The sequence below is a fragment of the Gopherus evgoodei genome, unplaced genomic scaffold (genome assembly GCF_007399415.2).
Source record: "Gopherus evgoodei ecotype Sinaloan lineage unplaced genomic scaffold, rGopEvg1_v1.p scaffold_32_arrow_ctg1, whole genome shotgun sequence".
NCBI lineage: Eukaryota > Metazoa > Chordata > Testudines > Testudinidae > Gopherus > Gopherus evgoodei.
The window spans coordinates 179,343-206,711 of NW_022059994.1; the positions used below are offsets into that span (position 1 = coordinate 179,343).

A 27,369-nucleotide genomic window follows, 5' to 3' on the forward strand; every position below is an offset into this window, starting at 1 on the left:
GTACCCATATCAAATACGATGAAAATTTCTGTAAATCTTATTTCATCATATAAAAGAAAAGGTTCTGCCAATCCCAAAGGATTGGACACGTTACCTCCCAGGTTAATGCATGTTTCAGATCTTACCCAAATACACACTACAGCCAATTCTTATTAATTAAACTAAAATTTATTAAAAAAAACAAGAGAGAGAGAGTATGGTTAAAAGATCAATATACATACAGACATGAGTTCAACTTATTGAGGTGCAGATTCATGGCAGAGATGGTGAGCTCTGTGGTTGCAAAGAGTCCAAGGATTATAGTCCAGTGTCCAATATCACCTTCAGTGAGTGTCAGCAAAACTGGGACCTCAATCCTGCGACTCAAACGTCCCCTGATGAAGTCTAAGCAGATCTGAGATGACAGAATCAGGATCCAAGGATCTTTTTTACAATTTCATGTCTTCTGACAAGTTGGAATTCCTCAGGGAACAGGAAGTAATTAGGATGACTTTGAAGGAGGTCCATCACCTGTATTTAGCTATACGAATTAACACAAGGCCATTTGCTTGTTCCTCCACCATTCGCAGTACATTTCACAGAGAGATGAATACTGAGATACCCCATGTTTACAATTCATTTAAGTGATAGGATCTTCTTTTGACCTCTGAATTTTCAGAATACAGCATAGACAGGGACTGTTGATTTCATTGTAGACCCTACTCATACATATGTAAATACAAAAAACCATGGGATGTTTAACCTTTTCTAGCCATGTTTCCCATTGGAATAATTGGGACTGATTCCCCTCTCATTCACAGCAGTGTCAATCAGGAGTCACTCCCATTGGAGGTGATTCCCTCCTGGCCTCATTCACTCCCGTGTGAATCAGGAGTGACCCCCTCAGGAGTCACTGGGGCTGATTCCCCTCCCCCACCCTAGTGTAAATCAGGAGTGAAGTCACTGGAGTAAAACTGCTCTCCAGCCCTCACCTTTATCCCTACCCTCAGGCTTCCTCTCCCTCCATCTGCCCAACAGACTGCCCGAGCTCTCCAGAATCATGGAGAATCAGAGTGGATAGGACCAGACTGGACAATAGGATTGGGCTCTCTGCCCTAATCACACCCAGCAACGTCAGTTCAGAGGCTTCCTACACTTGACCAGAGTCCCAGCGATGAGGAGCCAGGTGCCGAGGGAGCCTCTGCCTAGAGGAAAGATGCTGTGGTGAATTTCATCCTGCGTCTCAGGGGCACAGCCTGAGCTGCGATCCCATCTCCACCCAGAGCCAGGGGTGGACTCGCTCCCCCATGAATGAGGCCGGTGGGAAAGTGAAGATCAGAGCTTCACTATCAGCATCAAAAAATGCCACCTGCCCCTGTGTATAGTCCAGAAATACCCGGATCCTCCTGGGCACCCAGCTCAGGGACAGGGGTGTCGCAGGAGAGGTGAGAACCAAGTACCGAGTCCTCCACAGCCCCACAGCCCAGATCCCCTTCTCGGGTTGAAAGATGAACTCTCCCTTCCTCCTCACAGACTCTCTGGCCACCCCCACAGCCCAGCCCCCTTCATCTCCCACCTCCACCTCCCAGCAATGTCGCCCCGAAGTGAACCCCACACAGCCCAGCACGCAGAGCTCAGCGTCAAATCTCTCTGGATTGTAGGGAAGATGCTGCCGCGTGTGTCCCCGCCTCACGCCTTTCCGTTCCTCAAACAGGACGAGTTCGGGATGAGCCGTGTCTGGATCCAGAGTCACATTCGCTGGGTGGGGGGGTGAATCAGAGCGTTAGGGCCCTACCAAATTTATGGTCCATTTATGTGCCATCTCCTGCTTTCCTGTGAGTGCTTCAGCCCCAGAGCACCCACAGAGTTGGCGCCTATAGGGAGGGCTGCTGGGAGATGCCTCCTCATCCCTGCCAGCCAGGAGGGAGGAAGCAGGAGATGGCACATAAATGGACCATAAATTTGGTAGAGCCCTACTCTGGTCAATGTCACAGTCATGGGATTTTCACAGTTTCAGGTGTTTACATCTGAAATTTGACAGTGTTGTAACTGTGGGGGTCCCAACCCAAAAGGAGGTCATGGAGGGTCACAAGGCTATTGCAGGGGAGTTGTGGGATTGCCACCCTTACTTCTGCGCTGCAGCTGGCGGCAGTGCTGCCTTCAGAGCTGGGCAGCTGGAAAGCAGCGGCTGCTGGCTGGGCACCACCACCAGTGCCACCATTAGCAGCAGCGCAGAAGTGAGGGTCACAGGGTATGGAATGGGGTGAGTTATCATCCATCTGGGTTTTCTCCACAGCCTCCCTGCCTGGGTCAGAGGCTGAAAGCTAGAGCTGCAGCCTCCTGACTGGGTCAGGAGCTGTCCCAGCCAGCATCTGCAGAGCTTCCTGCAGCTGGGGGAGGTTCCCAGAGGTGGGTCTGACCCACCTCTTAGTGCAGCCCCTGCAGGAGAAGAGGAAGTCCTGCCCGTCCCCAGCCTGGACTGAGACTAGACACTGGAGCCTGACCCACAGTGGGAGCCCAAGGCTGGGGCACCCCCAGGCCTGCTCCTCCCCTGTCATAGCCAGATTTCACGGGGGAGATCAGATTTCACAGTCTGTGACTGTGAATTCAGTAGGACTCTACACAGGAGGGACGGTGTGCAAACCCCACTCCAGAAGGAAGGGGCTTGGGATTGACACTCAGCGTGGGACAGAGGGAGGGGTCAGCAGCACGTGGAAGACGGAAGAGGGGATGAGGAGACACACACACCCCACCCCAGCGAACGGGGGACAGATGGCAAGGACAAGAAAAAGCCCCCAGTCCACAAGGGGAGGAAGAGGAGGCGGCACCAGCTGGAGAGGGTGGACAAGATGGGGCAGCACCCAGGAGTCCCCAAGGTCAGGGTGAAGGGAGACCCCACAACCCAGCAAGAAGAAGAGAGATCGAAGAGGATGACTGGAGACAGCAAGGGGCTCGGTCCGACTAGTTAAGGAGTTAATATACTGGAGCGTTTAAAGCCATCCCCCTCTCTGGAATGCCCATTCTCTAGTCACAACAGCTTCTGCTTTGTTTGATCTCAGAAGCTTCTTCTGCAAGTGAATCCAGGGTCACCAACACTAACTGTTATGATCTCCTCCCATTTGCAGCCTTCTTCCCTGGCCCCTCCTTTCCCAGAGACTCACCCCATTCTCTCTCCAGTTTGGAGGGCAGGGTATCTAGAGAGAGAGGAGAAAGAGGAGATGTCATGCTGTCACATTATGGTGTGATTTCTGCCGTCCATAGCCAGAGCTGGGATGAATTTGGGGACACGGTGAGAAGTGTTGAAATATTACCCAGAGGCAAAAGGAAAAGAAAAACGTAAAAGTGAAAAAACAAAACAAAAATACCCCCCTTGTATTCAGTGCCAAAAAAAAAAAAAAGGGTGGGGGGAACCTGGAAAATCAAAAATTAGATAATTCTTTTTTGGGGAAAAAACAAACAAAATCAGGAGGGTTTGTTTGGTTGTTTCTGTTTGTTTTTTTTGTGGATTTGGAAGGGTTTTTTTGAGCAGAGGGGATTTTCCATCAAACTTTTTTTGAATGAAATGTTTTGACCAGTTTTAATACTGGTGTCACGGTTTAACAAATAATCAGGATACATGAGCTCGAGGACTGGGCCAAACGCAGAAGGAAAGGGACAGAGATACCCTTAGTTTCTCTTTCTGTCTGGGTATGTCAGCACCGGGAATGAGCTCTCCCAGTGCTCTAAAAAACCCACCTCCATGAGGGGAGTAACTCCCAGTGCTGGAGCACTGTCTGCACTGCCACTTTACAGTGCTGAAATGTGCAGCTCTCGAGGGAGGTTCACAGCCCCAGAGCTAGAAATCTGCAGCACTATAAAGTGGTAGTGTAGACAAGGCCTAAGAGTGAATGTGAAATGTCTCCCCTCTTCCATGTGGAATGACCAACCTATGCATGACTTAAGTCCACTTAATATAGCGTAAGGAGGACTGATGTGACAAAGTGGGACTGTTCTTAATGTTCCCTCTGAATACTGTGTGGGTGCCTCAGTTTCTGGCCAACACTCTTTCTCTTGGCAACTAATGGACTGGGCTCATCTCCCCTGCAAAGGGGTGCTAAAAGTGTGGGAAAACAAAGAGGTCAGGTGACCTCTTGGCCCAGGAAAGGAACACAGCAGAGAAGGAGGGGCTGGAGGGGGTTTCAGTTTGGAGCTGGCTGGGGACGGGAAGTGAGGGCAGATGGGGTTGTCTGCTTTGCTGGGCCCCAAAATGACTGACTGAGAGGTCCCGTTCTCTGTACCTACAAGCTCTGTTTTAGACCATGTTCCTGTCATCTCATAAACGTCTGTTTTACTGGCTGGCTGAGAGTCACATCTGACTGCAAAGTGCAGGCTGTGTGCAGCACCCTCTGCACTGGGCGGACCCCTGCCTGGGTGGACTCGCTGTGGAAGCGCACAGAGTGGCATACGCTGAATGCTCCAAGGTCAGACCCAGGAAGGTGAAGCCATGTAAGCTTCTTGCCCTGAAGACAGTCTGCTCCAAGGGAGAGGAGGCTCCCCAAAGTCCTGATTGGCTTTGTGGGAGCAGTTCCAAAGCATCGCCCAGAAACTCCATGACAACTTCGTGCATCAGACTTGTCCTCTCATAAATAAAGTCATGAACTTTATTTATCTGTAGAGAATTTCTACTGAGGCCAGACTGAAACTGAACCTAGGCAGGAACATGATCAGAGCACTCTGTATGGCCGTAATGCTTGCTTCATCCAAACAGATTGCATTCCTCTATAATTCAGGCAAATGAGTTACGGTGACAATTATTCATATTCATATTATGGTTGTTTCTAAATCAGAATTTCATTTGCCCTAAAAAATTCTCCAGCTCAGTCCCCTCATTCAAGAATTTTGATTTATCTCTTTTTTGTTATTTTTTAATTAGCAGTTGATTGGTCACTGCTCAGCAAGTCCCACAATTCTAGAGACAAGTTTTTATTTCCTTTCCCAGATCCCTTCCTGGTTGTACCTTTCAATTTCTTCAGAGTCTCCTTTAGAACAAAGATTTTCGGACAGAAATCACTGAGTCTCTTCTCCAGCTCAGGAGAAATCTCCACTGGCTGCTGAAACTGCCCCTTCTCGCACCTAGGAGATAAGCTGTTCTGATTCATCATTTGATTACTTAATCGCTATTCTTCATTACTTTGGCATTCATTATTTAATATCAGTCGCATGTCAGTGGAAGCCGATGGGCTGTGGAAGCTATTAAGTTGAGCACATTTCTCTGGCCTGGTCTACACTACGCGTTTAAACCGATTTTAGCAGCGTTAAACCGATTTAACGCTGTACCTGTCCACACTACGAGGCCCTTTATATCGATATAAAGGGCTCTTTATATCGGTTTCTGTACTCCTACCCAATGAGAGGAGTAGCGCTAAAATCGGTATTACCATATCGGATTAGGGTTAGTGTGGCCGCAAATCAACGGTATTGGCCTCCGGGCGGTATCCCATAGTGCACCACTGTGACCACTCTGGACAGCAATCTCAGCTCAGATGCAGTGGCCAGGTAAACAGGAAAAGCCCCGTGAAATTTTGATTTTCATTTCCTGTTTGCCCAGCGTGGAGCTCTGATCAGCACGGGTGGCAATGCAGTCCCAAATCCAAAAAGAGCTCCAGCATGGACCGTACGGGAGATACTGAATCTGATCGCTGTATGGGGAAACAAATCTGTTCTATCAGAGCTCCATTACAGAAGACGAAATGCCAAAGCATTTGAAAAAAAAATCTACAGGCTACACAGTGCTGCGTAACAAGCGTAACGGGAAGCTAGAGACTCAAACGGACGCTCATGGAGGGAGGGAGGAGGTACTGAGGACTCCAGCTATCCCACAGTCCCCAGCAGTCTCCGAAAAGTATTTGCATTCTTGGCTGAGCTCCCAATGCCTGTAGGGTCAAACACATTGTCCGGCGTGGTTCAGGGAATAGCTCGTCAATTTACTCCCTCCCCCACCCCACGTGACAGAAAAAGGAAAGAAATCGTTTCTTGACTTTTTTCAATGTCACCCTCTGTCTACTGAATGCTGCTGGTAGACGCGATGCTGCAGCAGTGAAGAGCAGTATCTGCTCCTCTCCCCTCCCTGGTGGCAGACGGTACATGCTTGATAACTGCTGAATACCCCTGGCTGGCCTCAGGGGCGCCTGGGTAAAAATAGGAATGATTCCTGGTCATTCCTAGTAGATGGTACAGAACGGCTGGTAACTGTCTTCATCATAGCCACGGCGGGATGAGCTCCATCAGCCCCCTCCCTTTCTGGTGTAAAGAAAAGATTCTGTACTGCCTGGACTATCATAGCAGCGGGATGCTGGGTTCCTCTCCCCCACGCCGCTTAATGTCCTGCCTGGACTGTCATAGCATGGGGAGGCTGCCTCCCTCTCATTTTATCTCACTAACAAGTCACTGTTTCTTATTCCTGCATCCTTTATAATGTCATGACACAAATGGGGGGGACACTGCCATGGTAGCCCAGGAAGATTGGGGGAGGAGGGAAGCAATGGGTGGGGTTGTTGCAGGGGCACCCCCCGTGAATGGCATGTAGTTCATCATTTCTGCAGGATCTCACACAGAGCAGCTGTACTCTCTGATACACTGCTTCTCTAGTACACTTGCCCCAAATTCTAGGCAGGACTGACTATTTTTAGAAACCATAAACTGGTAACCATCTCTGCTATCATGCAAAAGCAAATGAATGCTGCTGTGTAGCACTGGAGTATCGCCTCTGTCCGCGGCATCCAGTATACATACGGTGACTGTAAAAAAAAAAAAAGCTGAACGGGCTCCATGGTGCCATGCTATGGCGTCTGCCAGGACAATCCAGGGAAAAAGGGCGTGAAATGATTGTCTGCCGTTGCTTTCCCGGAGGAAGGAATGACTTATGAAATTTACCCAGAACCACCCGCGACAATGATTTTTGCCCCATCAGCCACTGGGCTCTCAACCCAGAATTCTAAGGGGCAGGGGAGACTGCGGGAACTATGGGATAGCTACCCACAGTGCAACGCTCCGGAAATCGACGCTAGCCTCGGACCATGGACGCACAGCGCCGAATTAATGTGCTTAGTGTGGCCGTGTGCACGACTTTATACAATCTGTTTTATAAAACCAGTTTATGTAAAATCGGAATTATCTCGCAGTGTAGACGTACCCTCTGTGTGACCCAACCTCAGACCAGGTCCAGCCCAACCAATGGTCACAGTGACCCCTGTGATACTGGCAGGCCAGATGCCAGCTGTTGCCCAGCACTAGCAAAGAACTGGCTAACTCATAGCTTCAGACCAGACCAGTTCACTTGCGTGTTAGTTTTGCTCAGAATAGCTATTAGTCTTACAAGAATGTATTTAGTATTTTGATTCTGTGAAATGCTGGTAAGTTGCTGCATGCATTAATCTCACTTGTAATGTCAATATTCCATGCTATAAAAACATGTAGCTTTTGCTCTCTAACTTTGAGAATGTTTGCTGTGAATTTGAGAACCCAGGCATGGGAATCGTCCTCCCAGCCTACACAGAAGAATTGTCAAAATCTGATGGGCCATCAAGAAACATCACAATACAAAGGATTGGTTAACGCCTTATTGCACCTTGGAAATGCTACCTGCAAGAAAGCTCAGTCCTGTGGGCTTGGAAGCTGAAGGATGGAAATAAAGCAATGTCACAGGAAAATTTTCCATCTCTTTGCCGTCTGATATCTGACAGAGCCAGAATCCTGAAACGCACTTTGGGTCCACCCTGACATACACTTTGAGTTGACAGATCACTACAGCTCCGTCACTTTTGGATTAATTCCAGGTCTACACTATAAACTTACATGGGTGTAACTCCCTCACTCAGGGGTGGGAAATATCCACACCCCTGACCTAAACCCTAGTGTAGGGAGTGCCAGGTGGACAATGGAGTTTTTATAGCACGTTCCTATATTCAGATTAATCATTAAAGAGCATCAAGCCCAAGCCTGCACATCCTGCCCTGCATGCTTTGCTGTTGTCTGTGAAGGAGAGGGGGATTGGACAAGGGCCCAAGCACAGTGAAGCGTGAGAGGGGACTGAGAAGATCCCACGTACCTGCTCAGGGTGTTTCTGAAGTCCTAGAGAGAAGAAAGGAAGTTCAGTCTCACAGTGATAACAGCGAGAATGAATAATGCATAATCATGGAACCTGTTTCTATGTCCCACGGGAGGAGGGGGCACATACCACGTTCTCAGGGAGGTGTGTCAGTGGTGTCACAGTTAGCACCGTCGCATTGCAAAGACAGGGCCCAAGCTCCTGTTCCAGCCAGCAGCCTTGCGGTTAAAGCACTGAACTTGGATGCAGGAGATCTAGGCTCTGTTCCTTGAACTGCCCTAGACACCCCTAGTGACTTGGGCAAGTTACATCATCTGGCTGTGTCTCAGTTCCCCAGATTTATAATGGGTGCAATAGTGTGATTCACACAATATTTCCCAGGCTTCCAAGTGCAGGATAAATTCCTTCACTATTCAAGTGCTTAGACTCCGCAGCGATGTGGGCCATAAACATTTCTAGATACATGTGCATGAAGAAATAAAATCTCTATAAACTAAGCAGCGCCTTTTCCCCGATCTTATGAGTCATCAAATTCAGAACAAATAAAATGAAGACCAAAGGGAAGTGATAACGAAGATTTCCATATAAGCAATATATACAGTGAGTTACAGGGGGAGGTTTGAATCCTGGACCCCCACCTCACAAGTCTCACTTCTATGTTGTTTTCCAAAATTCTATACCAGGAGCCAAGACCTCACCTGCAGGAATTCACTTGCTGGCTGCCGGCACTTTCCCTCCATCTCATGGATCAGCTCGCTGAGTCGGGAAATCTCCTCGCAGAGTTTGGTGACATTTTCATCCCGCATCTTTGTCATCCCCTTCTCTAGCTCTGCCAGCCGGGCCAGCAGGAGTCGCTCTTGTTCCTCCAGGAACTGGCGCAGCTGCTCAAATTCAGACACGATCTTCTGCCTCTGGGCGTCTGTCTTCTCCTGCCATGAACAGACAAAAAAAGTGAAAAGGCAGGTCAGGGATATTTCCCATGGCCCTGAGTGTGCAGTGGGGCGAATTTCATTACAGATCCAAACTTCAACACTTGCCATTTAGAGAAAAACTTTCTCCAAGTTGTCAGAGAGAAGATTTTGCCCAGAACATCCATATTGGCCCTACTTTCTCTGATGTCTGGGAAGGGAGGAGGCAGGGCCATGACCCAACAGCCTGCACTGGCCAGAGAAGCAATTGCATTGCTCCCATGGCTGTAGCAGCTGCTGCACTCCTTCAGGGCTGTTCTGAGATCCTGGGGATCTGGTCCAGCCCCACTGAAGGGCAGAAATCACTGGCACAATCGAGCCTATGGAGAGACAGGGATATCCCCAGAGGGCAACATGCACAGACACGGGAAGCCCGATTCTCAGGCCTTTTCAGGCCTTGGCTACACTGGCACTTTACAGCGCTGAAACTTTCGCGCTCAGGGGTGTGAAAAAACACCCCCCGAGCACTGCAAAATACAGAGCTGTAAAGCCTCGGTGTAATCAGTGCCACAGCGCTGGGAGCATGGTTCCCAGCGCTGCAAGCTACACCCATAGAGGATGTGGTTTACGTGCAGCGCTTGGAGAGCTCTCTCCCAGCGCTGGCACTCCGACCACACTCACACTTCGCAGCGCTGCTGCGGCAGCGCTTTGAAATTTCAAGTGTAGCCATACCCTTAAACTGCACTGAGAATAACCCTGTACTGTGGGTTGCCTCGACCAGGAGAGAATGGCATTCCACAATAGTCCTGCTCCCGGCCCATGGGATAAGAGGTGCAACAGCATGTGGAAAAATCCCACTGCATCCCAGCTGGTCTCTGTTACTCAGGCCCTTTGGGCAGCCAGAGCCAACTTGTGCGGTCCGAGACTGATCTAATTTGCGTGTAGGGCCCAGAATTCAGGGAGGCCAAAGGTCAGTTTAAGCCATGTGAGACCATCCCCAGGCACAAACTGACTTGTGTATTGGTTCCCCGCAATCCCACCAGAGTGGTCCGAGACACACACACACCCATCCCCACACTCATCCAGGGAAACAGATTCCCACCCTGTGTCTCTGCTGGCTGATAACATTGGACATGTACCAGATACTCCCGGCTTCTCCCTTCTGCTGATACTTTCAACCCCAGGAGCTTTTCTCTCTCCTCCTTCAGAGTCTGCAGCTGGGTCTGGAATTGTTTCTGAGCAAAGAAAAATAGCATGGCTGGAATTGACTTTTTGTGGGCAGTTTCCTCAGCAGGGATCAAGGAGTCTGTCCTCTCTACAGAACCCAGGACACAAGACAGGGCCTCCCTCTGGCACCTGGATCCTCCTCCCCTCAGAGTGGCCAAGCCCATTTCTGGCACCTGAACCCTCCCGCTGGGATCCCCAACTCCCAAGCAGGGAAGCCCCCGGTGCCAGGTGCTGTGAGGTCCTTTCCCAGCCTGCTGGAGGACCCCCCTAAAGTGCAGGTCTTGGGGGAAAAGGGAAAGGCTTGTCTCAAAGGCTGATTTTCTGGAGATGGCAGCCAGGGAGCTTCTCAGCTTGGCACCTAGGCCTTGCTTTCACCCCCTCTATTCCGAGTGAAGACGAAGATTAAGCCACCTTTAGCCCCAAAGGTTTTGTCTACCCTGAGCTCAACAGAAGACACCAGTGCTAAGGGTGAAAGCATGCCTCCCCGCACTGCCAAGACTTCTACCTCCTGCTAGCCTGGTCCGCCTTTCTGTCCTCGTCTTGGCCCCAGTTGGCTGCGCTCAAGTGATTGCCTATTCCGTAAAAGCCACACTGGCAGCCAGCTAAAGAGACTGCGGTGAGATTTGAACCCCCAACCCCAAGACTGTCTCAAACCGTACTATACACTGCTCATTAGAGGTCCAACATGCTTTCCATTGCACCACAGAGCCCATGGATGAGTTGATTACCTCATCTCCTCTCTCTACTTTGCAACACTGCAAATGCTGTGGTAAAAGCAGGAGAAGATATGAAGAAAACATGAAAGCAAACATAGCATTGGCTGGGAATTAAACCCAGACCAACTATTTAGAAGTCAGCCATGCTAAGCACTACACCCCCAATGCTGCCTTGTTAATGGCCCTTAAAACCCATGACTATGCATTACCCAGAACCTGTCTTCAGCCAGACTGCAGCCAAAATGACACTGGCAGGGTTCAGTCGTCTACACTGATGTTTTTTTCACTTCCCTCCTGAGGCCGGGTGCAAGCCCCCGCAAGGGATTCTGGTGGCTGGCTCCAAAAGTCTAGTACAGACCAGCTGCTGCCCGCCCCAGGGACAGTCTCAGGTGGGGACATTCACTAGATGCTACATCAGTCACATCCTCGCCCAGGTGTCTTACAGCCAGCTCAGGATGGACAGAAACCTTCTGTAGAGCCGAAGGGCTAAAGGTGGTTTAATCTTCATCTTCACTTTAATAGAGGGGGTGAAAGCAGAGCCTGGGTGCCAAGCAAAGCAGCTCCCTGGCTGCCATCTCTGGAAAATCAGCCTTTAAGCCAAGCCTTGGCCTTTTCCCCCAAGACCTGCGCTCCAGGGCAGAGCCCTCCAACAAATTGGGAAAGGGCCCCGCAGCGCCTGGCGCAGGGGACTTCCCTGCTCGGGATGTGGGGAGAGTGATCCCGGGGGGGAGGATCAAGGTGCCAGAGGTGAGCGTGGCCATTCTGAGGGGAGAAGGAGAGTAGGGTGAGCCTGCCAGGACGAGTGTCTGGCCACCTCCTCTTTTCACCTCTCTGGGGTCCTGAGAAGAGCAGGTGAATGAATGGGCCTGAGACTCCAGGCCACAGGCCTGCCACCCTCCTCAGCTGCCTCCCTTACTTGTCGGAGCACCGGCCTGAGCTTCTGGGGCCACCAGCTCAGCCCTCTGGACACATGAGCTTGACCTGCCGGCCGCAATTCTTTCCGGCCCATGTTTCCTCCTCAAATGGAGCCCAGCAGGGCCCATTGTCCCCAGCAGGAGAACCCACACAAGAAGGCTAAATACTAGGGCTGCAGCACAAAGTGGGACAGCTTAAGAGTTGACACCTACATTAGTGGAGATGCTTAAACGCTTGTCTCTTCAGTGTGAGGCCAGGGATTGCTGGACCCCAGCTGCCCACTGCTCAATGGCAGCACCTCAACCCCACTAAGGCCAGAAGGGGACACCCAGATGGGCTGCAAAGGAGCAGCCGCAGAAGGCTTGTACCAGGCCTCAGCCACTGGAAGAGGCTTTTGTTTCTTTTTCTCCTTCCCATTTCTTCCTTAATTCTCGAGGGGGTTAAACACATTTCCCTGCACAGCAGAAATGCTGGCAGAAGCTTCTACCTACTGGTAGCCAGGCGCACCTTTCGGCCCTTGTCTTGACCCCATTTGGCTGAACTCAAGTGGCTGATTATTGCTAAGGCCCTACCAAATTTAAAGCCATAAAAAATGTGTCATGGACTGTGAAATCTGGTCTCCCCCTGTGAAATCTGGTCTTTTGTGTGTTTTTGCCCTGTACTATACAGATTTCACGGGGGAGACCAGCATTTCTCAAATTGGGGGTCCTGACTCGAAGGAAGTTGCAGGGTTATTTTAGGGGGGAGCAGTATTGCCATCCTTAATTCTGCACTGAGTTCAGAACTGGGTGGCCAAAGGGTGGCGGCTGCTGACTGAGGGCCCAGCTCAGAAGGCAGCAGCACAGATTTAAGGGTGGCAATAGCATATCATACCAGGCACTGCTGCTGGCAGTGGCTCTGCCTTCAGAGCTGGGCTCCTGGCCAGCAGCCACCTCTCCAGCTGCCCAGCTCTGAAGGCAGTGCCACCAGCAGCAGCACAGAAGTAAGGGTAACAGTACCTCAACCCCCTCCTCCCCCCCAACACACAATAACCTTGTGACCCCTCGCCCCAACTCCTTTTTGGGTCAGGACCCCTACAGTTACAACACCGTGACATTTCAGATTTAAATAGCTGAAATAATGACACTTACAACTTTTAAAATCCTGAGACTATGAAATTGGTAGGGCCCTATCTATTGTGTAAAAGCCACAATGGCAGCAGCTAAAACTGACTCTGGTGGGATTTGAACCCACACCCTTTGAATGACTGTACTAATACAGGAAGGCCAAGAAGTGCTTCTTATAAGGCTAACACACTATCCATTGAGCCACAGTAGAGTAAAGGAGCTCCTCTCCTCGGCAACACTGCTTTGCTGTGGTAAAAGCAGGGGAAGAGCTGAGGCAAACACCACACCCATTTGGCATTGACCCCAGCCAGACTGCTTGGAAATCAGCCATGTTAAGTGCTACACCACCAGTGCTACTCTGCTAGTTGGCCTCAGGACCCAGGAATATGCATTACCTAGACCAGGGGTGGGAAAACCTTTAGCCATCAGTGTTGAGAAACTATATGGAAGGCCAGGTAGGGAAGGCTGTGCCTCCCCAAACAGCCTGGCCCCAACCCCCATCCGTTCCCACTTCCCCCTCCCTGATTGCCCCTCTCAGAGCCCCCAACCCATCCAACTCCCTCTGCTCCTTGTCCCCTAACCACCCCCTAGAAGAACTCCACCCCCTATCCAACCCTCCCCCCCATTCCCTGTCCCTTGACTGCCCCACCCCCTCTCCACCCCCAGACAGGCCCCCACCGGGACTCCCACGCCTATCCAGTGCCCCCTGTTCCCCATCCCCTAACTGCCCCCACCAGGACCTCCATCCCATCCAACCGCCCCCTGCCCCCGCGGGACCCCTGCCCCATACCCAACCCCCTTCCCATGCTGCTCAGAGCAGCAGGAGCCCGCAGCCCCGCCGGAGCCAGCCACGCCGCCCAGCAGGAGTCGGACCACTGGCAGAGCGGCCTGCTGAGGCTGCAGGGGAGGGCCCGGGCAGGCTGGATGTGGCCCGCGGGCCATAGTTTGCCCACCTCTGACCTAGACCCTGTCTTCAGCGACGCTGTCAGGGTTCAGTCACTAGGCAGCTGGTTTTTCACGTCACGCCAAGCGTCCAGCGCGGCCCGGCTGCTGCCCACTCTGGGGACAGTCTCGGGTGGGGACTTACTGGGGCGCTACAGCAGCCAAAATATAGACAACAACGATCGTCAAAACAAAACTATTTTACATGCCAACACAAGACACCCAGGCCTTACCTTGTACTGCTGGGCCGCCTCCTCTGCGGGGAGCACAGAGTGCGCTCGGTGAGCCTGCGACTCTCTGCAGATCACACAAATGAGCTGCTGATCCGTGTCGCAGAAGAGTTTCAGGGCCTCCCGGTGCGTCTCACACCCTTGCTCCCCTCCTGCGGTTACTGTGACCTGGAAACTCAGCTGCCGGGTTATCTCCACAACTTTCCCCAGCTCCCTGTTGGGCCTGAGAAGCTTCTCCCGGGCGGTTTCTCTGCACTGGGGGCAGGAGAAGTTGGTACCTGTCTCCCCCCAGCACTGGTTGATGCAGGCCCGGCAGAAGTTGTGCCCGCAGTGGATAGACACCGGGTCTGTGAAATACTCCAGGCAGATGGAACAGGAGAGCTCATCCTGGAGACTCAGCACAGAGCTGCGCGCGGCCATGGCTGCTAGACAGGCGCAGTGTCATTTCCTCGGGCTTGGCCTCTCGCCAGCCTGTGGGGCGTTTCCCTTTGATCCGCTGATTCGCTGCTGTTCCTGCGAGCGGCGGCTGAGAGTTTCAGTCCGGGGAGGGCTCTAGTCTGGGGAGAACCGTGACTCCATCTGTGTGCAGGGGGCAGGGCCGGCCGGCGCTAACATTGCTGGGCCCCAAGCGAAAACAAAGTGCGTCACCCCCCACCCGAGCATCGCCCCGCCCCCCAGCGTCCCGTCTCCCCACTCCCGCCCCCAAGCCTCGCGTCGCCTAAGTCCCCGCCCCCCGAGCGTCGCTTCTCCCAAGTCCCCGCCCCCCGAGCATCGCGTCGCCCAAGTCCCCGCCCCCCGAGCATCGTGCCGCTGAAGCCCGCCCTGGCCGAACGCCGCACCGCCGAGTCCTCGCCCCCAGCACGTCGCCCCGCCTCCCCCAGTTCCATGGGAGCGGCCATACAGGGTCAGACTAATGGGCCATCCAGCCCACTGTCCTGTCTTCCAGCAGTGGCCAATGCCAGGCGCCCCAGAGAGAGTGAACAGAACAGGGGATCATCAAGTGATCCATCCCCTGTTGCTAGGGTCACCAGATGTCCTGATTTTATAGGGACAGGCCCGATATTTGGGGCTTTTTCTTATATGAGCTCCTATTACCCCCATCCCGATTTTTCACATTTGCTTTCTGGTCACCCTACCTGTCGCTCACTCCCAGCGCCTGGCAGACAGAGGCTAGGGACCCCAGGAGAAGTGCCCTAGATCTCAGTACTGGGGAGACAATGGAGAAGTTGCTGTGCCAGTGGCTGATCTGCAGGAGGGAGCAGAGCCAGTTGCAGCAGCTGCAGAGGGCAGGCACTGCCAGGTCCTCGCTCCCTGCTGCAGGACTGTGGCTGCTCTGAATGGGGTTACTAGTTCTCCAGGCTTTCCTGGGATTGTCCCCCTTTCAAGGGTGCAGCCCTGGGTACTCCATAAGGCTGCGCATTGTATGCTGCCAGCCGTCAAGTGTTATGGGTTCAGGAACATCCTCGATACCCCGGGGGGAGGGGGGGGTATCAGCGACGGGAACCCCAATTCTGCACCACTGTGTCTCTCCCGCCTAAGACTCAGCTGGTGCGTGATCTGTCCCACATCTGGAGTAGGCCTGGGAGGGGTGTGATTGTGGGGACAGCCCCTCTGAGAGAAACAATTCCTGCCCTGCTCCCTTCTGGTATAGTATAGAGATGGGGGGGGGGGGCAAGGAGTGCAGTTACTGCTACCTTGGAAAGGATACCTTTAGGCCTCAGATTATCCTAAGTATTTAGGCATCTAACTCCCATGGGTGAGGTGCCTAAATACCTTTGGGGCTCTGGGGCTTACTGCCCCTTGCCAGCAGCTCTCTAAGGCCCTGATCCTGCAGACACTTGCACACAGGGGCTTAACTTTACTCCTGTGAGTAACTGAAGGCAATGGGGACATCTCATGACAGTAGAGATCAGAGGGTCGCTGAAGAGGATGTTGCCGCTGTTTAAACACACTGTGGAAGGATTGACTGTAACATGAACTGGCTACTTCGTTCCCAAGTGGCTCCCCCGTGCCCCTGCTGTTCCCTGGCAGCTGGACGCTGGCACCTCACTCACACACCCACAGGAGGCACAGACGATCCGAGGAAGCATGCAGACTTTATAGCACCCAGGCAAGGGCAGCGGGTAAGGGAGACTGGGGCAGCGGGTAAGGGAGGCTGTGTCCCCAAACAGCCAGGCGTGACCCCTCTCACACTCTGCCCCCAGACCCCGGCTTTGACTGTGCCTCTGGGCTCCAGGGGCTGGAGGGCACGCTGCCCACCTTCCTGGGGTTGGGGGATGCAGAGCACTGCAACAGCACTGTGCACTCTCCCTCCCAGCGCTCTGGGGCTGAGGAGGCTGTAGGCACTAGCCAGCCTGGGGCGGGGGCCAACGGCTGCAGTGCGGAGGCTCTGGGTTCTGGGGGGTGTGGAAGGGGTGGGGCTGGAGGGGCTAGCCTCCTCCAGCCAGCAGTTCACGCGCCGCCCATGCACTCAGAGTATGTCAACAGGACCGGCCTTAGGAAGTGCGGGGCCCAATTCAAAGAGTTTCGATGGGGCCCCGGCAGGGATGACTTAAAAAAAAAACTGCATGTAAAAAACACATGGGGCTTGTACTCACCGGACGGGGCTCCACCTCCAAGTCTTCAGCAGCATGTCCTTCACTCACTCCAGCTTGGAGTTTGAAGGAGGTACTGAGTGTATAGAGCTGCCTGTGTTGGGTCTGTGGTATAGACCAATAAGGATTCCCAGGGTTTGACAGCCTTTCGCTACCGGGAAATTCATTCAGACAAATTAAATAGAATAGAATAGAATGGGCCTGGCTGGTGGGCATGGAGTCAGCTTGCGGGAAAGACAGGATCTAAGCATTCCCTTTAGGAACATAGGCCCAGATCAAGGGATTTAGGCACCTTTGAGAATCTGGTCCCTACAGGACTAAATCCCCCTCCGGGATTGTCAGTCTTCACCAGCATTTCCTGGTACTGCTACCCAATACTAGGAAATCTTGGAGATTTCCCTCAAAAATAAACCAAAGTGTCTTCATTTCTAGCACATTTCCCACTCAGTAATGCTTTACTGAGTTATGTAATTAATCCCATTCGGGCTTGTAGCCTATAGGGCTATTCTGATTGCTTGCCCATATATCTTTTCTTATGAGTTTGACCATTTGTTACATTAGAAGTATGTTCTTTATTATTACAATAGGTTTATTATAGAGGGTCCTTGGAAATTCTGTGTAGCCAGATTCTGGGCCAAGAACCTTATTATCTTCTGATCAGATGAACTGGTGAGACTATAACCCGTATTATCTATAAATGGGTCAACGTCCTGTTAATCCGTAGTTGAAAATACAACCTACATCACAGGGAAATGCCCTGATTGTTATTTCTCCTTGAGCCTGGAGCATATTCTTGGCTCTGCACAATAGACGGTTCCTTCCCCAACTGATGAGGGAACTTGGAATCCACTGTGGAAGTGGGAGCTCTGCCCAACCAGCGCTTTGGATCAATGTGGTTAAAGCATAGTATCTTGACAGTAAAAAACATCAGAAGCAAGATCTGCTGGAGGCAAATCAGACTGCGATAAGCGTATCTCCTAATCTCTGCCATTCAAATATTTCTCACTTCAAGACAGTCACCTTCCCCACTCCTGGACAGTCTGGGGATCTGAACTGCAGCCAGCTGAGGTCTACAGAAAGACTCCAGGGCCCAAGATATTTAGGTGCCTAACTCCTATATGATTTAGGCACTGATGGACTTTTGAGGATGCTGGAGCAGGAGCTCTGAGACAACCTGAGTGATTGCTGCAAGCTCCCAGCTAGTCCTGTGGTCACAGTAGAGGAGAAGGGAGAGGTGTACAGGTTGAAGGTATCTTGTGGGAGTGACCCCAGCCCCTCTCCTCTCTATCCCTGATGCAATTTGAGGGGAGAATCTCAACACATCTTCCTCTACCCCACATCTGCTCAGATTTTGGGTAGTGGAGTTACAAACATACCCATAAAGGAGTAAGGCCCACAAGGTATTTAAACACCTAACTCCCATTGAAACCAAAGGGAGTTAGGCACCTTTGAGGATCTGGGCCTAACTCTTTTATCCCCAGGGGTACAAGCAAGTAATTTGGGGGCTGAAGGTCCTAGTTTGGATCCCTATTAATAACCATGTCTGTCCTGAGGCCCATACACGGGGCCTTGACTATGGTCCATCGAGACTTCGAGATTTGGATCTAGCAGGCTAAACAGAGCACAACAGGGCAGGATACTTCCTAAGCTGCTTCTTTTATATGGCTTGGGTAGGAAGCAACAACTACAAAGGTATGTCTAAGTTTGATGGCTAGCACATCGCTGTAGCAGTGAGCTGATGAATGTCCTTCAGGCCCCCAGGCAAAAGAACGAAGGGGACATTCAGATATGACGTGTTCTATCGCTTGGGCCCGGTGACCAGTCGCATACAGGCGTTTGCCTCATTTTCCATTTAAAGAGGGTTTGTCCACATCTCCCATTTCTAAACTGACAAAGAGGGACACTGTTTGGCAAGCTGCAGCTACCATTCCCTATCTTGAGAGTAAAGAATGTTTCAATTAAAAAAAAAAAGGCAAACAAAGAAGAAGCAACTCTTTTTCTGATCACTTCCGAATTTATTTCTGTATTTAATGCTACATGGCCCAGACAAGAGAGCCCTTTAGCATCCCCTAGAGACTCTGTTCTAAAAACTCTTTGGGCCCAGATTGTGTGAATCATTTAGAAAAGCGAGAGAGAGAGAGAATTTGCGAAAATAAACCTGGCTATTGTCCACCAAACCTCTTTGTAGCTGTGGATTCTTAATTTCTAATGGTTGGGAAATCCCGTAAAATACAAAACGGTGCTGTAAAGAAAGAGAAATGCTTCAAGTGGCAAGTCATTCACTGATGTTATTGTGTAGTACTGGAACTGTGGTAGCATGTGCCAGTACAAGTCTGGGCTCTGGGGCCCCTGGTGCTGTATTTCAAGACATCACCTGCCCTGAAGAGTTCACAGTCTTGTAGACAAGGAGAAAAAGCAGGTGGACACAAAGTAGGATGGACTCAGGAATCAGCATGTTTAGCACAATAAGCAGCCACTGCACAGCCGCGACCTGGCCCCTTGCTCCTAAAATAAGCAGACTAATCTGTACGTTACAGAAACCTCAGCCTTGTTCACGATGTGACTGATACTCCAAAGCCTCCCACTCCAGGGGGCTCTGCCCTCTCTGCTCCCCTCCAGTTACACAACTTCCCAGCCTGCCCAGCGCTATTGACCACTCCCGTAACCCAAGGAGTGACCCTAGGGCAGCAGGGGAGAGGCTAATTCTTCAGCTGGAAGGCGAGGAACAGAATTCCAGCTCCTCCCTGGCTGGCCACTCCCAGCTGCCAGGGCCCACATGGGCCTAGATCCCGCTGCAGCTCCCAGCTTCTCTCCAGGGAGAGAAAGTGGCTCGTTCTGGGCTCTCACTGGGAGACAGTTTCTAGCAGGCAAAGAGGAGCAGAGCGGCTGGGGACTCGAGATCATTACCTCGGGGCACAGGGACAGTGAGGAGCAGGGCAGCTGGAAACTATTTATATCTTTTCAGGAAGTCGGGCCAGGAATAAAAATTATCCCTTTTTGTGGGCTGCGGGGTGGCTCCCTGGGCTGAATGGGGCTCTGTTCCCCTTACAGGGTAGGTGGCACGGGCTGGATTGCAGTGGACCCACCTCCGTGGGCGACAAGTGTTTGGTTTTGGTTTCCTTTGTTGGAAGGTACTGGGCCACAAGTTGCCGGAGGCGGGGGTTGCATGCTCTGCTGAGGCAGCAGCTAGGTTTGGTTCAGTGCTGCTCATTCTTTCTGGACTGTGGAGAATCCCTGGGGGTGCAACGCGGACGTGACTGTGACCTTTTAGGGGAAAATGACGGTTGGAGACGTGGCTTTGAAACCTCATTTCTGAAGGAGCCAGTCTGAGCCAGGACATCTTTCCTACCACCCAGAAGAAAGGGAAGACTCTCTCCTCAGTGAAAGAGGCCATTAGGTAGTGGAAGATGAGGGACTTGCGATCAGCATCGAAAAATGCCACCTGCCCTTCTTCATAATCCAGAGAAACCCGGATCCTCTGGGGGACCCAGCTCAGAGACAGAGGGATTTCTTCAGGCGAGGTGAGTGCCCAGTACTCACCTCTGCGCAGAGCTACAGCGCAGATCCCTTCCTCAGGACTATATTTGACCGGTCCCTTCCTCTTCACTGACTCTTTGGCTACCCCCACGGCCCAGCCTCCCCCTTCGCCCACCTCCAGATCCCAATAACGTCTCCCCGAGGTGAATCCCTCACAGCCCAGCACGCAGAGAGAAGAATCAAATCTCTTGGGATTGTGGGGCAGATCCTGCCAGGCATCTCCATATTTCACATGTTTCCAGTCCTCAGACAGGACGAGTTTGGGATGAGCTGTGTCTGGATCCAGAGTCACATTCACTGGGGGGGAGAGAGAGAATCAGAGCGTTAGGGGCAGAGCTCAGCCCCAGGGCCGCCCAGAGGATTCCGGGGGCCTGGGGCCATCGGCGGCAGGCGGCTCTGGTGGACCTCCCGCAGGCGTGCCTGCGGAGGGTCCACTGGTCCCGCGGCTCCGGTGGAGCATCCGCAGGCACACCTGTGGGAGGTCCACGGGAGCTGCGGGACCAGCGGACCCTCCGCAGCCATGCCTGCGGGAGGTCCACCAGAGACGTGGGACCAGCAAGCAGCAGGCAGCCCCCCCGTGCAGCGAAATGTCTAGAGCCGGCCCTGTTCGGCAGCGGGGGACCCTTCCGTTCTGGGACCCGCCGCTGAAGTGCCCCGAAGACCCGCGGCGGGGACCCCCCGCCGGCAAATTATCGCCGAAGCAGGACCCGCCGCCGAAGTGCAGCCCGCTCTTTGGCGGTAATTTGGTGGCGGGGAGCCCCCACCACGGGTCGTCGGGGCACTTCGGCAGCGGGTCCCTGAACGGAAGGGCCCCCCGCCGCCGAATTATCACCAAAGACCGGGTTGCACTTCGGCAGTAGGTCCCGCTTCGGCGGTAATGCGATGGTGGGGGGTCCTTCCACCCCGGAGCGGAAGGACTCCCCCACCAGCAAAGACCAGGAGTGGAAGAAGCTCCGGGACCCGGCCCCGCAAGAGTTTTCTAGGGCCCCCGAGCGAGTGAAGGACTCCGCTCCAGGGGCCCCGAAAAACTCTCGTGGGGGGCCCTGCGGAGCCCGGGGCCTGGGGCAAATTGCCCCTCTTGCCCCCCCCTCTGGGTGGCCCTGCTCAGCCCTGGGGGAGGCTGGGACCATTTCTCACACTCTCCAGTAGCACTGTCCTGGCTGGGACCTTCCCTGATTTCCTGCCTCTCTCAGGTCCCAAGGAACTGCTCCTGCTGGGGGCTGAGCGGCCATTTCAAGGCAGCTCCCTTCTGCCATGCGGAGGTGCTGTAAGAATCGACTCTGCTTCTGCTCCTACTGGGGCTGCTGCACTCTCACAACTAGGATGGGAGTGGGGGCAAAGTTGAGTGAAAGAGGGAGTGTTTTCAGCTGTCCACTGGGGAAACCCTCTGGCTAGCCCAGAGGGAAGGGGAGAGGAGGGGCAGCATGGGGAAATGGAAGTGACACTGGGTGGATGGAGAGACCCACCACCTATGGGGAAGGAAGACAGTGGGAACCCTGTAGAAGAGCACCTACCCCATGGAAGGATGGGAAGTGTGGGAATACGGCATCGGAGTCCAGAAGGAAAAGACAGGAAAGCAATGGGACTAGAGGAGAGAGAATGATGGGAATCATGCCCCAAGGAGACACTGGGGGCTGATCAGGCTGGCCAGTCCCCGCCCCGTCCCAAAAGAGAGCAGACACATCCCACCACTGACTCGCAGCCCATCTGTACATCACATCTACTGTTTAGAGCAGTAATGGCCTCTCCACCCAGCCCCTTTCCTACAAATCTCCAGAGGTGGGAAACTGCCATGAGGTGGGAAACTGGCTCTGTTTGATCTCAGATTTTTCTTCTGCAAGTGAATCCAGATCCACAAACCTGTCTCCTCTTTGGTTCTTCTCATTGTTACAATATCCCTGGGAAAACTTACCCTTTTCACCTACGTTTTCCATCTCCTTTGCCAAAAATTGACTCCCTTTCACCTCCAGCTCAAATACCAGCGTGTCTAGAGAGAAGACGGGGAGAAGAGATGTGTTTTCATATGCTCATAATTATGCCAAGGTTTCCTACAAGTGACGTGCTTTATTTCTGTGACACAAACATAGGGGAAGGGAGCTCAGATACCCAGAGAGAGAAACAAAGGAAGAGAGCGTGAATAATAAATGTCACTCTTATTGTTGTTGGTTCTCTATTGTATTTTCTCTTCCCTTGGCCCTTCCCGGGAATGTATAACCTATTCTTTTACTCTTATTGAGTTGGGCTTGATATCAACACTGTTTATCCAGAACCCACGTCCTCCCATGGTGACATTTTGATTTGCCTTTCTTGGGGGGAGAGATAGCTCAGTGGTTTGAGCATTAACCTGCTAAACCTAGGGTTGTGAGTTCAATCCTTGAGGAGGCCATTTAGGGATCCAGGGTAAAACTCAATCTGGGGATTAGTCCTGCTTTGAGCAGGCAGTTGGACTAGATGAGGTCCCTTCCAACCTTGATATTCTATGATACCTTTGAATTCCCTCAGAATCATCTCCAGAACAATCCTTTTCTCAGAGAAATCACCAATTCTGTTTTCCAGCTTGGAAAGACTCTCCCCCACCGCCTGGGCCTTCCCTTTCTCACACCTAGAAAGAAACAGGCTTTGCTACAGAATCACAGTTTGCAGTGTAATTATTTCTTTTAGGCATGACTCCTTCGCATTCGTTATGTTCTGATCATCCTGGAAGTGAAAGCCGTGGAGTTGGGCAGCCTGCTGGATAACTTGCTCTACTCGGGGCAAGTAGGCCCAGATCCACAAAGTTACTTGAGCAACCAAATCCCAGATTTTGGTGTCCACATCCCGATTTTAGGTGCCACAATCCACCTGCCCCAGTTGCTGCCAAACCCTACAGGCACCTAAATTTGCTCAGCACTGCCATTTTTGAAGGTGCCTATGTTCTTGCTTCTCACCAGGTGCTCAGATGTCCAAGCCCCAGAGCAATCCACTAACTGGGGGAAGAGATGCATTTGTCTGCCTAAGAACCTTATGAGGCCCGATTTGGTAACTTTGCTCAGACATCACCTCTGCCAGATCAGGTCCCTATTGGCATAGGTGGCACATGAGTTTTCCATTTGGAGAGGCTCACATGTGACTGCCGGAAGCTGCCTAGAAGTGGGGCAGGGGCCATTGACAGCTGGACCATGGCCCCACCCTTGAGACCATGCCCCTGAGTCCCCACTCCTATTTGGCCTCTTCGCAACAAGGCCCCACCCTGGCTCTGCCATGGCCCCATCACTTTTTCCTGCCTTAGGCGAGTGATCCAGGGTTGGGGGGAGAGGGGAAGAGAGGAGCAAGCGGTGGGCAGGGTGAGGTCTCCGGGGAAGAGAGACACAGCAGGGGTGGAAAGAGGCAGAGCAAGGGCAGGGCCATGGGGGAAGAGGCCGAGTGGGGCTGGGGTGGAGTGCAGGCAGGGCCACAATCCAGGCACCAATGGGGGAGCCCTCCACACTTCTATGGAGCTTTGCTTCTGGTTCTCCAAAGGCAGTGGCTGGCCAGCGCGCCTCCGAACGGGTGACCCATGCTGCATCCATGCCACTTCCCCCCTGCATGGCCAGCCTTTTTGGGAGGCTCAGCCTTCCCTGGCCTCTTATACGCACCACCCATGCTTATTGGAGAACTTACACAAAATGGCTGCAGGGAGAAGAGATGCCTTCAGAACTTCTAGCCCAATGATTACAGTAGTCACCTGGGATATTGGAAACCCTCAGTTCAAGTACTCCCTCCAGCTGAGAGGGGGAAAGGGTTAGGCCCAGACTGTCAAACATATTTAGGTGCCTATCTTCCAGTGAAATCAATGGGAGTTAGGGCCCTAAATACCTTTGAGGTTCCAGGCCCCAGGAGTCTAAGTCTGGTGCTATTCAGGCTCCTAAGTCACTTGGGCACTTTTGAAAACGGTTTCGTCAATCTTTTGTTTGCAACTTTTTTTTTCAACTGGAAAAAAAGCAGAATAAATCTCTTGAAACCTAAGTAAATAAATGACAATGGGTGAAGTAAAGAAAATGAAACACTGTTTTTTGAAGCTTGTGGAACGAAAATGACTTTTCCATGTTTGTATTCCCCTCTCTTTTTTTTTTTTTTTAATCATAGAAACAGTCATACAGGGTCAGACGAAAGGTCCATCTAGCCCAGTGTCCTGTCTTCCGAGGGAGCCAAAGCCAGGTGCTTCAGAGGGAATGAACAGAACAGGTAACCATCAAGTGATCCATTCCCTGCCTCCCAATCAACTCTACCCATCACGTTTTTAAGCAGGGAAGGTTAGTGGCTGGGAAGATGCGGGTGCAAGCCCCTTCCAAGCATAGCAAGAGATCAGAGGGAGTGAGGAGCCACGTACCTGCTCAAGATGCTTCTGATATCCTAGGGGGGGAGAGAGAGAGAAAAAAGGAGCTCAGTGTCACAGTGACATGAATCAGAGCTAATAAATTATCTTGGTGCCCATTACTTTTTTTATTTATCCCATAAGTAAACTAGAGCAACAGAGCCTAGCCCAGTGGTCCCCAACCTTTTCATCTGGCGGCTGCCAGACAAAGGACCGTGGCGGCAGTCGAGCATACACCAAAATGCTGCCAAATTTCTGTGGCATTTCGGTGGTGAAGCCTCTCAATGACATAGCTTGTCGGTGGCAAGCGGTGTCATCGAGAGGTGTCACCGCCGAAATGCCACAGAAATTCGGTGGCATTTCAGCAGATGCTCGACCGCCGGCCAGGACACAGGCACATTTAGATACCTCTGCGGGCACCGCGTTGGGGACCCTGGCCTAGACAAACCTATTCTAAGATTCATCCACAACTGTCTGAAAAACCGTACTCAGAGAGGAGTTATCAATAGTTCATACTTGAGCTGGAAGGGCATATCAAGTGGGGACCCACAGGGATCTCTCCTGGATCCAGCTCTATTCAGTATCTTCATAAATTATTTGGACAATGGCATAGAGAGTATACTTATAAAGTTTGTGAATGATACCAAGCTGGGAGGGGTTGCAAGCACTTTGGAGGACGGGATTAGAATACAAAATGATCTGGACAAACTGGAGAAATGGTCTGAATTAAATAGGATGAAATTCAATAAGGACAAATACAAAGTACTCCATTTACAAAGGAACAATCAGTTGCACACATAAAAAATGGGAAATGACTGCCCAGGAAGGAGCACTGCAGAAAGGGATCTGGTGGTCATAGTGGACCACAACCTAAATATGAGTCAACAGTGTAATGCTGTTGCAAAAAAAGCAAACAGCATTCTGGGATGTAACAGCTGGAGTGTTGTAAGCAAGACATGAGAAGTAATTCTTCTGCTCTACTCCGCGCTGATTAGGCCCCAACTGGAGTACTGTGTCCAGTTCTGGATAACATACTTCAGAAAAGAGGTAGACAAATTGGAGAAAGTCCAGAGAGGAGCAACAAAAATGATTAAAGATCTAGAAAACATGACCTATGAGGGAAGATTGAAAAAAAAATGGGTTTGTTTAGTCTGTAGAAGAGAAGACTGAGGGGGGGACATGATAACCGTCTTCAAGTATGTAGAAGGTTGTTATGAAGAGAAGGGTGATACATTTTTCTTAACCATCGAGGACAGGACAGGAAGCAATGGGCTTAAATTGCAGCAAGGGAGCTTTAGGTTGGACATTAGGAAAAACTTCCTAACTGGCAGGGTGGTTAAGCTCTGGAACAAATTACCTAGGGAGGCTGTAGAATCTCCATCACTGGAGGTTTTTAAGGCCAGTTTAAACAAACACCTGTCAGGGACAGCCTAGATAAGACATGGCCCTGCCTCCATGCAGGGGACAGGACTATATGCCCTCTCGAGGTCCCCTCCAGTCCTACTTTCTATGATTCTATTTAACAGTGTAATCTCAGGGATATCCTCTGTACCTAACTGCTTAGTTAACTGTACTTCCCTGTCACAATCCCTTTGGAACACAAATAAATGTAACAGTAATTAATAATTATCATCCTCAGCCCAGATCTGTGTTTGAATGAAGTAGTCACACAGGACTGGGTATCTGGCTAGACACCATCCCAATGCTGCTGAGTTGGTGTTGTAGCGGTTAGCAGATCTGCCTTCTAAGCCCTTCTTCTGGGTTCTTTACCCAGCCAGCAGAGGGCAATGATGTTTGGAGGAGAGGACGTTTGGCCTTGGGGCAAAGCACATGACTGAGGTGCAGGAAATCTCCATTCAGCTCTTGGGCACAGACACAGTGGCATGTGGAGACGTACTTGGGCTGGCTTCGATTGAGCTAGCTCCAATCAAAACAGCAGTGAAGCTGCTGCAGCAGCACGGATTATACACCCCAGCCGGGATCCTGAGTATGTACTTGAGCAGTAAGTCCATGGTGCCACCTGCACTGCTCTGGCTTCATGGCGATTGTTATTGGAGCTAGCGAGATCAAAGCTGGCTCAGGCACGTCTACCTGAGCTGCAGTCACACCCTTCCTGGCAGCAGAGACATACCCTTAATCTCTCTGGGTCTCAGTTCCCTACTCACAGGAGGAGGAAAATTCATTAATAGCAACATAGAGAATTTGTTTTAAAAATACACACTATGAGTTCTACACTGAGGTTTGAATTTTGCACTCCATGACTCGTGAGTTTCATCTTTTACCCCTTCCCCAAATGCCTTGCAAGAATCAGAGGTCTCACCTTCAGGAATTCACTCGCTGGCTGCTGGCACTTCCCCTCCATCTCACTGATCAGCTCGCTGAGATGGGAAATCTCCAATGAGAGTTTGGTGACATTTTCATTCTGCATCTTCACAATCTCCTTGTCCAGGCCTCCCAATTGGGCCAGCAGGAGTCGCTCTTGTTCCTCCAAGAATTGTCGCAATTGCTGAATTTCAGATATGATTTTCCGTCTCTCAACATCTGTCTTCTCCTGTAACGGACAGACACAAATAAGGAAAAAGTAGGGCAGGTAGGGTGACCAGACAGCAAATGTGAAAAATCGGGACGGGGGTGGGGGGTAATAGGAGCCTATACAAGAAAAAGACCCAAAAATCGGGACTATCCCTATAAAATCGGGACATCTGGTCACCCTAAGGGCAGGGGACATGTCGCGGGATACCTTGCACAGATGTAAATTAACTAGGGCTGTCAAACGATTCAAAAAATTAAATTGCG

General features: G+C 51.6%; 2 protein-coding genes and 1 long non-coding RNA gene across 6 annotated transcripts in view; 1 reads left to right on the top strand and 2 right to left on the bottom strand.

The window, feature by feature from the left end:
• Positions 1–195: 195 nt before the first annotated feature.
• Positions 196–14,780, bottom strand: LOC115640975 (zinc finger protein RFP-like). 4 transcript variants are annotated; one of them, XM_030544041.1, is made up of 8 exons: positions 14,113–14,779; positions 10,113–10,208; positions 8,764–8,994; positions 8,066–8,088; positions 4,976–5,103; positions 3,141–3,173; positions 1,556–1,737; positions 196–1,184 (listed from the first exon to the last, which is right to left on the bottom strand). In XM_030544041.1, the coding sequence occupies exons 1-8, from the start codon at positions 14,527–14,529 to the stop codon at positions 1,119–1,121; spliced, it is 1,176 nt and encodes a 391-aa protein (XP_030399901.1). In that variant the 5' UTR covers positions 14,530–14,779; the 3' UTR covers positions 196–1,118. The 4 variants fall into 4 exon arrangements, with proteins under 4 accessions (XP_030399901.1, XP_030399898.1, XP_030399899.1 ...); XM_030544038.1 differs by having other exon boundaries at positions 196–1,737; positions 14,113–14,778; XM_030544039.1 differs by having other exon boundaries at positions 196–1,737; positions 4,976–5,091; positions 14,113–14,777.
• LOC115640977 lies at positions 3,081–22,365 on the top strand. The gene is made up of 3 exons (XR_003997995.1): positions 3,081–3,648; positions 12,010–12,015; positions 22,353–22,365. It is a non-coding gene; the product is annotated as an uncharacterized LOC115640977 (long non-coding RNA).
• LOC115640974 (zinc finger protein RFP-like) overlaps positions 18,704–27,369 on the bottom strand; it is a 29,969-nt gene continuing 21,303 nt past the window's right edge. The window contains exons 4-7 of the mRNA XM_030544036.1: positions 24,589–24,611; positions 22,727–22,842; positions 22,153–22,227; positions 18,704–20,537 (exon numbers count right to left, since the gene is read on the bottom strand). Coding sequence (XP_030399896.1) covers positions 19,651–20,537; positions 22,153–22,227; positions 22,727–22,842; positions 24,589–24,611 — 1,101 coding nt within the window. The 3' untranslated portion in view covers positions 18,704–19,650. The remainder of the gene's footprint in view (positions 20,538–22,152; positions 22,228–22,726; positions 22,843–24,588; positions 24,612–27,369) is intronic.